General features: G+C 42.0%; 1 protein-coding gene across 39 annotated transcripts in view; it reads right to left on the minus strand.

Annotated features, from left to right (window-relative positions):
- ANK3 (ankyrin 3) overlaps positions 1-13,244 on the minus strand; it is a 439,766-nt gene that overhangs the window by 190,488 nt on the left and 236,034 nt on the right. For all 39 annotated transcript variants that reach the window (XM_034777631.1, XM_034777660.1, XM_034777654.1 and 36 more), the window contains exon 5: positions 9,122-9,220. In XM_034777631.1, the coding sequence (XP_034633522.1) occupies positions 9,122-9,220 (99 nt within the window). The remainder of the gene's footprint in view (positions 1-9,121; positions 9,221-13,244) is intronic.

Below are 13,244 nucleotides of genomic sequence, written 5' to 3' on the forward strand. Positions count from 1 at the left end.
GTGTAATATCCATGGGCAGGCAAGTTAGCTACTTCAGTTCTGGCCCTTCTCAAAGAGAACGTTGGTTAAAAAATATAGACAGGATTCATCTTCAGAAGATGGGGCAGCAAGCGCACAGAATATAACATTTGAGATGTACTAAGTGTCAATGGCAATGGCTTGCAATGGCATGAGGGCAATGGGGCTAGGGAGTACAGAAAGTTATATCACTCCACATTTGTAAACCTCTTGGTAAGGAGGGATGTAGTCAGTACAAAACAGAGAGCCCTATTCATTTTTATTTTATTTTTTATTTATTTATTTATTTTTTTGAGGCAGGAGAAAATGGTTCAGATTGAAGGGAAAGGAATGAGAAAAGGAAAAGGGGTAAGAGAAGATGAAAAAAAAAGGTGAGAGGGACTCAGACAGGCCATGGTGAAATCTCATCATTTTTCTGTGTGTGATGTCAACACAAATCTATTTAGATACATACCTACCTAGATTTCTAGCCTATCACCATGGTAACTAGAACCTCGATGTGATGGCTCATAACTTTTCTTTCTTGTACACTAAATATTACCATTTTGAACTTGAGCTACTGTATGAACACATCCATGGGATCTCCCAAGGTATCCTAATAGCACATTATGAGGTTTAATGCATATAGCAAATTTTCTAAGCAAATTGTGCAGCTAGAGGTTTATCTGAGAACCCCTTTAGAATCATTTCTGTGTAAGTCGCATACTAAATATTTTCAGTCAAGTGATGGTATATTTAGTTGGGCTCCCTAACTCTACAGTGAGAAATTCAGGTACAGAAAAGCAACCTTTGTCTTTACATTATATTTTTCACCCCAGTATCTGTATTGTTTGTATTCCTGTGTCTTTTTCCTGTAAGTACAGTGCCCCTGAAAAATAGAGAAGCCCCATGTGATCAGAGGCAATGTGGAATAAGATGTCAAATGTCTTTTGATGACAGCATTGTTTTCTAAGAGTGACATATGTCAAAATGAGGAGTACCTAATGTTTTCAATAGTCAGCCACGTGAGTAGCCAATTGATTCACCTGCAAAAAAAAAGCACGTTCTCTAGCAACAAAAACTCCTCTGAACAGGCCTTTCCTGCAGTTTATGGTTCCTTCAATTTCTAATGGCTTCTAAGTGCTAATTAAAAAAAAGGTCACTAAGAATATATTTTCTTCTTTCTGCACACAGGGGGATAGAAGGGGGGGGAGGGGTGGCACAATTTGAGCAGCTTCCTATAACCTCAGTTTCTGAAAATCTACAAAGGAATGGCCCATCTGTTCTGTATATAAGAAAGTTACTTACCTTATAGCAACTGGAGGTTCTTTGAGATATGTGGCCCCTATCAGTATTCCACTATGGGTACACATGCACTCCATGTGCCCAGAGCTGGAGAATTTTGAAAGCAGTCTCCGTTGGTCTGCACATGCACCGTGGCTTACCTCATGCCTCTGACCAGAGATAAAGGGCAGGGTGGACTAACTGCCTCTCCAGTTCCTTCTCCACTGCAAGTCAGAGAAGATCTGAAGCAGAGGAGGAGGAGGGTGGGTAGTAGAATACAAATAGGGGACTAAGCATTTGGAAGAACCTCCAGTTACTATAAGATTAGTAAGTTCCTCATCTTCAAGTGCTGGTCCCTATGTGTATTCCACTGTCAGTGACTGGCAAGCAGTACTCAAATAGCAGGAAAGTGTGAGGTCATAGGTTGCAGAGATCGACTAAGGGCTGCTGTTCCAAAAGATGAATCAGCAGAGGGGTCCTGTACCAAGGCACAGTGTCTAGCAAACATGGGGACTGACCTCCCTGTAGCTGCCTTACGAATATCAAGTAGAGGCACCAGAGATGTTGCTTGCACTACTGTGGAATGAGTTCTCCCCCATAAGGAGGGGGAAGATTAGACAGCTGATAGAGCAAAATACAGGCTGAGACCCATTTCAAGATTCTTTGAGCGGGTATAGCCTGACCCCTTCCACAACTGTGAAAAATATTCTAGGGGATTTCCTGATTGTTTTCGTTCTCTGCAGATAAAAGGCTAAGGCCCACTGAACATCGAGGGAATGAGCCTCCTTTCTTCTGAGGATGCATGAGGTTGTGATGAACACAAATAAGTGGAAGACTGATTCAGAGACTGCTTTGGGGGTGAATTTAGAATCTAAACATAATGAAACCTTGTCCTTATGGAATATCAGGAGGATTCACCATCAATGCCCCAAGCTCACCAACCCTCTTTGCTGAGGTGATGGTTACCAGGAGTATGACCTTCACGGATAGGAGAGACATGGAGCAAGAAGCTAATGGTTCAAAAAGAGGCTTAGTGAGTACTGAGAGAACAAGGTTCAAGTCCCATTGAGGAGTAGGATTTTCTTTAATAGGTGGAAAGGTTGTGATTAGGTCTTCGCAGAATCTGCTAGTCAGAGGGTGTGTGAAGATCAAGTAGTCCTATGAAGGCAGATGCTAAGCACTGATTAACTGCTCAGTGGAGATCGTTGATGCACCCAGATAAGAGAAATGTTTACACTTAGCTAGGTAACATTTCCTAGTGGAATCCTTCCTACCTTAAAAAGGGTGTCTGTATAGCTTCATAACATGATTGCTCTAAGGACAATGCCATCCAAAAACCAGGTTTTGAGATGAAACAGTCATGGGTTGGGATGCCTGATCTTGTCATTCACCTGAGTCAGGAGATTGAGAAACACAGGAATAACTGCCCAAGACAACATGTGTAGTCAGCTTGGGAACCAAAACTGTCTGGGCCAGTTGGGGGCAATGGGAGTAACTTATGCCCTGTCCTGTGGTATCTTGCACAAAACTCAAGATAGGCGTGATAGTGGAGGGAAGGCATAGTTCAGAGGAGCTGACCACAGAAGGAATAGAGTGTTGCACTGTGGTAGCAACCCAGGGATCCTCTGGAACAGTGTATGTTGTACTTCCCATTTGTTTGGGAGGCAAACAGCTGCTTGATGGGGGTCCCTCAAAAAGCACTTTTTTTTTAAACCACAGAGTCATGAAGCTCTCACTCATGATCAACTGTAAAGCATCTGCTGAGAGAGTCCTCTAGCATATTCTGGTTTCCTGGGAGGTAGACTGCCAACCGGGTAATCTGATAGCTGATGCACCAGTTCCATAGACTGACTGCCTCCACACATGGGGGTGGATCTCACTCCTCCTGTTTGTTGATGCAAAAGATGGTTGTAATGTTGTCTGATGTTACGAGGACATGGTGACCTTGAATGAATGGGAGAAAAGTTTTCCAAGTCCTTTGAACTGCTCATAACTCTAGAACATTAATATGTATCCTGGGCTCTCAAGATGCTCAGGTGCCTTGCGCTGTGTGGTTGTCCACGTGAGCTCCCTCAACACAACAGGGATGCATCAGTAATGATCATCCTGTCTGGTGCAGAGGCGGAGGAAAGGAAAGTCGATGCAAACCTGACAGGGATTCTTCCTCCATGATACAACTCTGGTGAGACTGTCACTATGGTGTTCATGGACTGTCAGTTTGGCTAGTGCACAGTTTGAAACCATGCTTGTAGGAAACAAAGATAGAATCTTGTAAAAAGCAGGATGTAAGTGAATGAGCCCATATGGCCTGGGAGAGAGGTCTTGACAATCACTCTGGGGTTTGTTATGATAAGTTCATAGCCTGAAACCTCTCTCTCAGCAAGTAAGCCCTTGTCATAATGGAATTTAAGGCTGCCCCAATGAAGTGCAAAGTCTGTGTAGGGGTGAGAATGGATTTTTTGGTGTTTACACTGACCCCCAGAGAACATGAGTTGTAGCATTATCCAAGTTGACGCCTGAGCATCTTGGTGCAACCTGATGACAGGAAGCCAATCCTCGAGGTAGGGAAAGATGAAACCACAGCCTCTGATATAGGCTGCTATGACAGAGAACACCTTGGTAAAGACCCTGGTGGCGACAGCAATGCCGAAAGGGAGTACTCTGTCCTGAAAGTGGTCAGAGCCAACAATGAATCTTAGAAAGCATCAGTGAGTGAGATAAATATCCACATGAAAGTAGACATCCTTCATGTTGAGAGCTGTAAAGCATATCTTTTTCCAGGGATGGAATTATAGATGCCAATGTGACCATACGAATCTTGAGTTTGCAAATAAAGATTTTGAGATAGCAGAGGTTCAGAATGACTCTCCAACTACCTTTCTTTTGGGGATTAGGAAATGTGTTGAGTAAAACCCTTCCCTTGATACTGAACAGGAACCTGCAGTATTGCTCCTCAGTATAAGAGAGATTGCATTTCTTATTTGACAATGTTCTCATGAGAGTGGCTGTGTAGAGGCGGTGGGTAAAGGGGTTTTGGAGGGGATACAGATGCAAACTCTATCATATAGCCAGAATGGATGATATTGAGCACTCATTTGTCTGTTCTTATTGCACTCCAGATGCAGATAAAGAGTGACAGATGATCCCCACAGGGTGCATGGGAGTCATGAGCTGTTGCATTCAGTGATTTGCTGCTTTCAAGCTCCCATCAAAAATAATGTTCAGCTGAGGTCTGGAATTGGCATGAGGAACTCGCTGCAGAAGGTGTGGGAAAGTGGGCCTTTTGAGCTCTCTGCCTCTTATACAGTGGCTCATAAGGTCTCTGGTGGAAGAACTTTTGAGCAATCAAAAGCAATCAGTCTATGTTTGCATTATTGTCGGGGGAATTTTCTCTTTGGGGCAGATATATATATTTCCAGTGAGTGGAGGATGGCCGTAGAGTCCTTTAAAGTGTGTAAGGACTCATCTATCTTCTGATTAAACAGATTTGTCTCATCAAAGGGAAGGACCTCCCGGGGAAACCCTGAAGCATAGAGCCACAACTCCCAGCAAATCACCACTGCAGTAGCCATTGCCCTGGAAGACATATCAGCCGCATCTACTGCTGATTGGAAAGCAGTCCTGACAACAATGGGAGCCTGGAAATGAGCTCTGTCCTGCTGTGGGAGAGATGGTCAATAAAGTCCACAAATTTAGAATAGCTCAGGGACTTGTACTTAGCCAGTAGTGCTTGGTAATTGGCTATCCTGAACTGGAAGCTGGGAAAAGAAAAGATGTTCCTTCCCAACAAGTCGAGATGCTTGCCATCTTTATTAACCAAGGTAGATTGCTGTGTTTCTGCCTAGATCTCTTTGCGGCAGCTTAGACCACAATTCTGCCCTCTTGGTTGGAACATAATGCTGTTTCTCTGTCCTTTCAAGGGTAGGAGCACAGGTAGCTAGGGTATGCCAGACCATCCCAGTGGGTTCCAGGATGGCTTTGTTAACCAGGAGCTCAATTCTACTGGATCCGGAGTACTGAAGGATGTTCAGGAGCTTGTGTTTAGGTTCGTAAACCTCATCAAGAAGAATCTGAAGCTTCCCTGCAATTCTGCGAAGAAGTTCCTGGAATTGCTTATAGTCATCAAGGGGGAATGGAGACCTGGGAGTCACTGCCTCATCTGGTGATGAAGACAGCAATCCTGTCAGATCTGGTCAGACCCTCAGGTCCGATGTATACTCCTTGTCCTCCTCCTCCTCAGTAGGATCTGGGAACTGTGCCAGTTGTCACCTCAAAGGGGACAAAGGGGGAGACTCCCTTGCAAACCAGACTAACTCTATGGGATAGTACTGGTTCCATGGGCTCCAGCATGGACACTAGTACAGATAATAAGATGGATTGAACTGAGGTTGCAGTGGTCCCCAAGGTATGGAGTGCTAACAGTTCCAAGGTGGATGAGGTGAAGGTTGGTCCCAAGTTGGCTCAGGTCTTCTGACCAGGAAGGTGTGTCTTGGAGGAGGAGGGCATAATAGTTCACTGGGCAGTTCAGAATCTCCCAAAGAGGAGAAAGCTGATTCCGGTTCCAACGGCAGTACCGACAATGGCACTGGAGGGAAATCATAGCCCAAAGATGGAATGGGAAACAAATTCCTTCCAAAGGTCAGCTCCCCTGATGGAGTCAGAACCTTTCTCAAAAGGAAGGGACCTGAAGGAATGGGAGACTCTGGGTCTGGGAGAGTGAAGATGTCCTCAGGAGGAGCATAGGTCCTGGCTCTTCCTGGAGTGAGAGGGGTCCAGTGTGCCCGAACCACCAGAGCCGCAGTAGAGACAGTATGAGTCACAGCCATTGAAGACAAAGATAGAACTGTGGGTAACTGATGCTCTTGGTGACAGGTTGTCTTTGGTGCCAGGGTGTGTGCTTGGGAGGTATTGGAACCACCAGTACCCTCACATCACAAACCAGAGTCAATGGAGCAGTAGACTTCTGAGCTTTCTTATTATGCCTCTGAGACTTAGGATGTATTAAGTTCTCTTGGGCTGAGCTAGGGCCTGGTTTAGGCATGGCTGGAAAAGACTTCTTCAAAGTGCATTTGGAGGAAGACAGCTTTATGTTTATGAGAATGCTCCCTGCTCTCCCAACAAGGCCCCACCAAGGAATCTGTGGGGGGTAGGCTCCTTCACTCCTGATTCAGACCTTGTGGCAGGATGCACACTCCTTGCTGAGTCTGATTGGTGTACAGGGCAGAGGCAGGTGCCCCTGCCTGGGTCTGATTGAAGCCTCATGGCCTTTTCCATCAGGTACTTCCTAAGGTAAAGTTCCCACCCTTCCCGGGTACAACTGGAGAACAAACAGCAGATGCTGCACCTTGCTGCAATGTGGGCTTCTTTGAAGTAGTACAAACAGCGTTGGTGGTCATCACTGATCGAGAAAGATTACAGGCAGGAAGCAAAATTTTGAAGCCTGGAATCCTGGACATAGTTCATTACCCAAACTGGGTACAGTGGGTGGGGGTGCTCTCCAGGTTGGGGAGACTAACTATGTAACAGTAAAACTAACAGATAAAAACTTTAAAAAAATCTAGAATATAAAAACTATTTACAGATATCTAAATATATTTGCCACAGGTAAACAAGCTGAACCTTCAGACACTGGAGGTTCCAGCCCAGACCATGCAGCAGTGAGAAGGAACTGAAGAGGTGGTCAGTCCACCCCACCCTTTATCTCCTCGGTTAGAGGCACAAGGAGAGCCAAGGCACATTGAGAACCAACAGACACTGCTTTCAAATTCTCTGGCTCTGGGCACATGGAGCGCGTGCGTACCCTCAGTGGAATACACACAGGGACCAGCACTTGAAGAAAAAGTGATTAGCATAATACTGACAAGTAAACTATGATTGAGAATATTACCATGGACAAGAATGCATTTCCAACATGTGCCATCTGAAGATGTGACCCATAATCTGCAATTACAAGTAACTATTTGTATGTCATCTGTTCTGGAAGTAGGAGCTACACTTTAACATTAACAACAAAAGTGAAAGAAAACAGTTGTCTCTTTGTCAGTTTTTTTAAAATAAAACCAAAACAGTTTAAAGATTTTATTTTTGATTAATATTTGTAATCTCGTGATAATTTGGTACCAAAGAATGTAACAATATAAGTGACAAAAGAAAATAGACATATTAAAACCTTAATAAAAACAAAGATGTACATACACAAGTGCTAAGGCTACAGTAATCACTTGTGTAATTCCATTAACTTCTCCTGGGGTGAAATTAGATCATACTATATAATAAATTTTTCCCCAAATCTATTTGAAACTATACTCACATAGTAAGGTCAAGAAAGCAAGCAGATACATAACAGCTAGAAAGGAATATATATGTATAATTTTATAGACATATTTTCAAAATGCTGATTTAGCATTTTGTGGAAACGCATCAGTTTCATTGAACATCTGATGAAACTCTACCTGCAGTCCTGCCAGCTCGCCTCCTGAGCTGCTGGGGAGCTCAAGTTTCTAGGTAGAGGCCAGTCAAGACAATTTGTCGTTCTAGGCAAGCTTCAGTATACAGCCCCCATTTATCCCCACACAACAGTGGTTATACACTCCTGGGGCATCAGATTTTTGGGGGGGGAAGGGAGGCGCTGCAAGCCTTCTGATGGCCAAATTTCAGTGAGTGGCATTGCAACTTGGCATACAGAATCCATCCGCAAAACCAGAGCCTGAAAACCCTGGGGGATCTCAGAACTTTGACACTTTCCACGAAATAGTAATTGCAACTTTTAATCAGCTCTATTTACAGTATGTAAAAGCTTTAATGTCAATGTTTAGGGGTTTTAGTAATCTTATACAAATTTCTGTAAAAAGGAAGTTTGCTGAAATGGGATTTTAGTTATAAACTAATTGCTATTGAGTTTTGAAACAATTTCAATCCATTAGCAATTAATTTTGGTTTCTGTAGTGCTGATTTCAGAAGAAACAAAGTGAAAAGTTTTACTTAAATACAGCATAGACATTAATACACATTTCTAATACATGCTGGTACAACAAACTAGTTTTACATGGAAGACATTTAACTGTTTTTTACAGTCTTCTAAAACCTAGATAGTTTTTGTTTTAAACAATTTCCTTTATAAAATTAAAATTTAATAGCAGCAGAATGTATTATGAAATTATAGAGAGACCAGACATTCAAATTGGCACTCAACTAAATTTGAGGCATTTGAAAAAAAATGGTTTGTAAAGGAGATTTCAGTGACTTGTATTTAAAGTATATGAATATTTCTGGTGCTGCTACGACTATGAATATTTTACACTTACACAGCATCTTTCCTTTCAGGTACTCATAATGCGGTTAGTATTATCTCCCTTTTAAGGACAGAAAAAAGGACACCGAACGGTTAGGAACTTGCTCATGGTTAAGCAAATCAGGTGGAGAACTCTTGTTGCCTGATCACCAACCCTCTGCTCTAATCATTTATCCACTACCTATGATTAAAATGATCAATCTATTAAAAATGCTTTATTCAATGTCATTAGTATAATGTGATTATTTATATTTATTGTTAAAGACTAAGGCCCAGATTTTTAAAGATAGTTAGGTTTTGCTGCTGCACCTAGCATTGCAACACCTAAATACATTTAAACATCTGGGCCTTAACTACTATGAATGATTAAAAACAATGAAAAAGTCAATAGCTCAAAATTCATTAATAAGATTCCTAGATGGAGCATTTTATTAGTTTGTAATTCTCTCTGTGAAGGACTGATGCAAAACTCCATCTGTAAAAGCTGGTGATAAAATCCTCTGAAGTACATTAAACTTTGTTTATATGAAGCAAAACTTGATCTTTTACCTCAGTAGCAAGGCTCTGACTTGCACCATTGTCAAGAAGAAACTTAACAACTTCCAGGTGATTTTCTTGGGCTGCCATATACAATGGTGTGAAACCATTCTGAAATAGAAAAACATATTGTATAAGTAGTGTTCTAAAACAATATATTCTATTACATACAATTCATAACCCATGCCCTCCACAAATATGCCTTGAACATCAAAGATCTGCTGCGCTCAGGTCAATGAGTAAGAATAGTTCTGCTTCTGCCCATATAGAAGTTAATGGCAAAACCTCCATTGACTTCAGTAGGCGAAGGTTTCAGATGCTACAATACTGTGGACAGGGGGCATGATGTAAGCTTTCAACTGGATAGGTCCATCTAAGGGAATTCCTTACAGCCAGCTGGGAATGTTTTCCCTTTCTTTCAAATGTGAACATACAAAACTAAAATGAAAGTATCCAGGCAAAATCATTCCGGACAGAGGGTTTATTAGATCTCACAGACACAGTGGACAATATGGACATGCCAAAGTGAGCAGGAAAATATGATAAACATTTCAAGATCCCGGGGGCCATGACCCTTTGGAAAATTAGGGCAATTTTTGATCACCTTTCCATTGTTTTTAATTGTCTGTGTGTCCATCCCTTTTCTCCTAAATTCTTCAGATTTTCCTAGGATTTCATCTCTTCAAACAATTGAAAGAAGGTGGACTGTCCCTGTGCTCAACCAGTTATCTCTTTATAGGCACCATGAGATCTCAGGGTCAGCAAGACTTAGTGATCTTAAATAAGGATTTCCTCAGCATTTCTGAACAAGTTAAAGCTGTTTCTCAGATTACATTTGAGTGAGTGACTTCAAATCAATAAAATACCCAGTCTGCACAGTTAAAACTAATTCAACAATACTACTAAGATGAGTGAGTTTCTAACCAACAATTCTTAGGTGAGTGAGTCTCCTTTTACAATCAACACTTCTGTCACTGCTCCAACAATAAGGAACACAATCTTTCAGGAGCCTGGGGATAGGGTGGGAGGGTCATTCCATTTAGTACTTTGCTTTGGAGATTAACATTAAACCCATGTATGATTTTTCTCCAAGTCTCTAACATTACATGGATTTCCGAAATCCATAGCATCAGTAATTCCACTCATAAAAATAAAATGGCCTAATGGGTTTATAAAATAGCTTTGCTGTGCTCAAGCACAGCAACTTGTAAAGCAACTTAACAAGCCTGCTGATTTGCGTTTTGAAGTGGCTTAAGTTGAGATGGCCTTGATTATACCACAAAACAGGAAAGATTTAATCTCTTTAAATTACCTACTGGTTACTCCAAAGTGTCATATCCTGCATTTTAAGCAACTATCCATGGGTTGCAAAATGAATTCCTATTGCATAAATAAACAGAACAACATAAATAAGATCAACAATCTTTCCTTCCTCCGACCTATTATTATGTGTTTATATATTTCACACTGGGACCATTGTCCTTTGAAATGACCTCAGGTGGATTGTGTGTGTCCCATTTCCTCTCAGGTTACCCAGACTTGTAAGTGGCATGACACAGCTCACCCTGTATTACTGTAACTGTTTTCATTTTAATACGAAATGATCTGGAAGGATCGTGCACTTTACTGGTAAAATGCTGACTCAAACAGGTTCCTGGATTTGGGCCCTCAGAGTGAAGAGGATCATCTCACAAGATGCTTTAAATGTACAATTGCACCACTTCAATCTGAGACTGGGAATGGAAGCCAACCAGAAGCAGCAACAGAAAATATACTACCACAAAAGTGGTGGGGAGAAGTGACTGACAGTACAGAAATACATTACATAAATAGAAGTTATTAGGCTACTGGCTCACATCTGTGTCATTTCACTCTAGCTCTTCAACTGACTATTGGATCTGAAGACTCCTCCTTCCTTTTCTTCTTTGGGCAAATTATAGCTGAGTTACAGTTACTTTAAGCAACTCTGATGGCCAAAAATGTCTATGGCAGCCTAAGTACAGGAAAGATTTGAGAGGACCACAACCACTAAGCACAAACAATATTAATAGTAAGTGCAAAGTAAATAAAAAAGGAGACTTTGAGTGGGCTTTTCAGAATTCCCACCATGTAGTCTAAAATAAAACAAAACTTTATTTGCATTTAAACTGGATACTGACTCAGCCTCTGTCTAGTATTTAACAGGGGTGCACACAGGTCCTCACATCCAGGACGTTTGTTCAGACTGGGAATGAAGATCTGTGCTTCGGATATAGTTGTCTCCAAACTTTCCTCTCTTCCATAATCTCTTTAGTCCCCACTCTCTCTATGAACTTCCCTGAGGCTTCAAGCTCCATCCCACCCTACACACCCACCTACCAGAAGTAGTGGAAGCAACTAGAGGGTTCTCATCTCTATCAATGGTAACATGTGCAGGTTCTGCATTTGCGCTGGAGCTTGGTAGTTTTATTCAAATACTGTGTTTAATGTACTCTAGAGTACAGGGGGAGGGATAGCTCAGTGGTTTGTGCATTGGCCTGCTAAACCCCAGGGTTGTGAGTTCAATTCTTGAGGGGGCCACTTAGGGATGTGGGGCAAAATCAGTACTTGGTCCTGCTAGTGAAGGCAGGGGGCTGGACTTGATGACCTTTTAAGCTCCCTTCCAATTCTAGGAGATAGGATATCTCCATTAATTTAAAAAAAAAAAAAAGCAGAGGACACAAAGTGTGAGAGAAATTTGGAGGGAGTGGTACTGGACCCACAGAGACCACATATTTTAACATTGCTAGAGAAGATACTTCCCTCCTGGGACATCAAAGCTTCTTTTAGGAGTGGTGTAGGAGTCATGGCATTGGAAGGTCTAAAGGCCTCAGAGGAGTCACAGGGCAGAAAGGAGCTGGAAGCTTGAGGGTCGGTCACTGGGGAGGGAGTTAGAAGCCAGGCCACATGATGGTGGTAGGGGTGGGGAAGGTGTGGAGAAAACGCACAGGAAAGGGAGAGAGAGAGTAGAAGAGCACACATACTTAGAACTTTAGAACTTGAATGTTATGTGAAGCTGAATGGCAGTCAGGTTCCAAAGAACATTCTGGATAGAAAGATACTAGTGCTAACAAGTGTTTATTATTCATTTCTGTGAACAGACCAAGTGTCCGAAACAAACAGATTTGGAGTTAATTCGGGGATGGGGGACATGAGGAAGCTATATAATAAACACAGTGTTAAGGCCTGATATTGTTTCCACTGAATTCAATGGGATGTTTGCAATTAGAAGTAGACCCTTCTTTTGTATCACACTGCCAAATGGAGAGTTAATTAATAACAGTTATAAAGTGAAAATAAATTATAACAGCCAAGGAAGAGGAAAATTAAGAGATGTAGACAAAATAGAAAAGATAGGTTTCAGCTGGCATTTTTAAATAGTAGTAAAGCAATGAAGTGGGGAGGTACAGGAAGGCTCTCCCACCTGTCAAGAACTCTAGCAGGAGGACATCAGCACTGGCAAGACGGTATGAAGGCACAAAGAGCAGGAAGAGAGGAAGGAGCAGGGAAGGGAACAAAGAAGGACAAGTCTCTCAAGAAGACAAAAACAAGTTCAGGAATTTTTGAGCTGTACCTCACAAATACAGGAAGACACTGAAGACCCTCAGTGGAAGACTTTCAGTGGAATTGAGAGTAATGTCAACATTTGTTTGTGTAAGCAAGTGGGCAGCAAAATTCTGGACTCTGAAGGGCTGGGATTAAGGGAAGCCATGTAGAAGGGAATTATAATAGTCGGGGTAACAAGACAGCAGGCATGGATGAAGATTTTTGAGCAATGTGGAAAAAAGATAGTGGCCTACATGGGGCATGCTCAGACAAAGAATATGTGATAGGGCCAGGAAACTTCACTGTCCAGGATGCAAAGTTCATGGATAATGGAGGCAAACAGGAGGTTGGAGTTAAGGACAGATATAAAGATGATGGAACTGAACTTGAGGATGTTCCTCTTGCCCAAGAGAAATATTTGTATCTATGAGACATTTAGCAGAACAAAGTTGAGGTCAAGCACAAATTTACATGGCAAGTGCAATCTGCATAGTCAGTTAATGTTTGGGTATTTTGATATTTTGATCCAATTCAGGAAAGTATTGCTATTAAGGACAGCACTTAGGCAGGT

Source organism: Trachemys scripta, chromosome 7 (genome assembly GCF_013100865.1).
Source record: "Trachemys scripta elegans isolate TJP31775 chromosome 7, CAS_Tse_1.0, whole genome shotgun sequence".
In the NCBI taxonomy this organism is placed as follows: Eukaryota; Metazoa; Chordata; order Testudines; family Emydidae; genus Trachemys; species Trachemys scripta.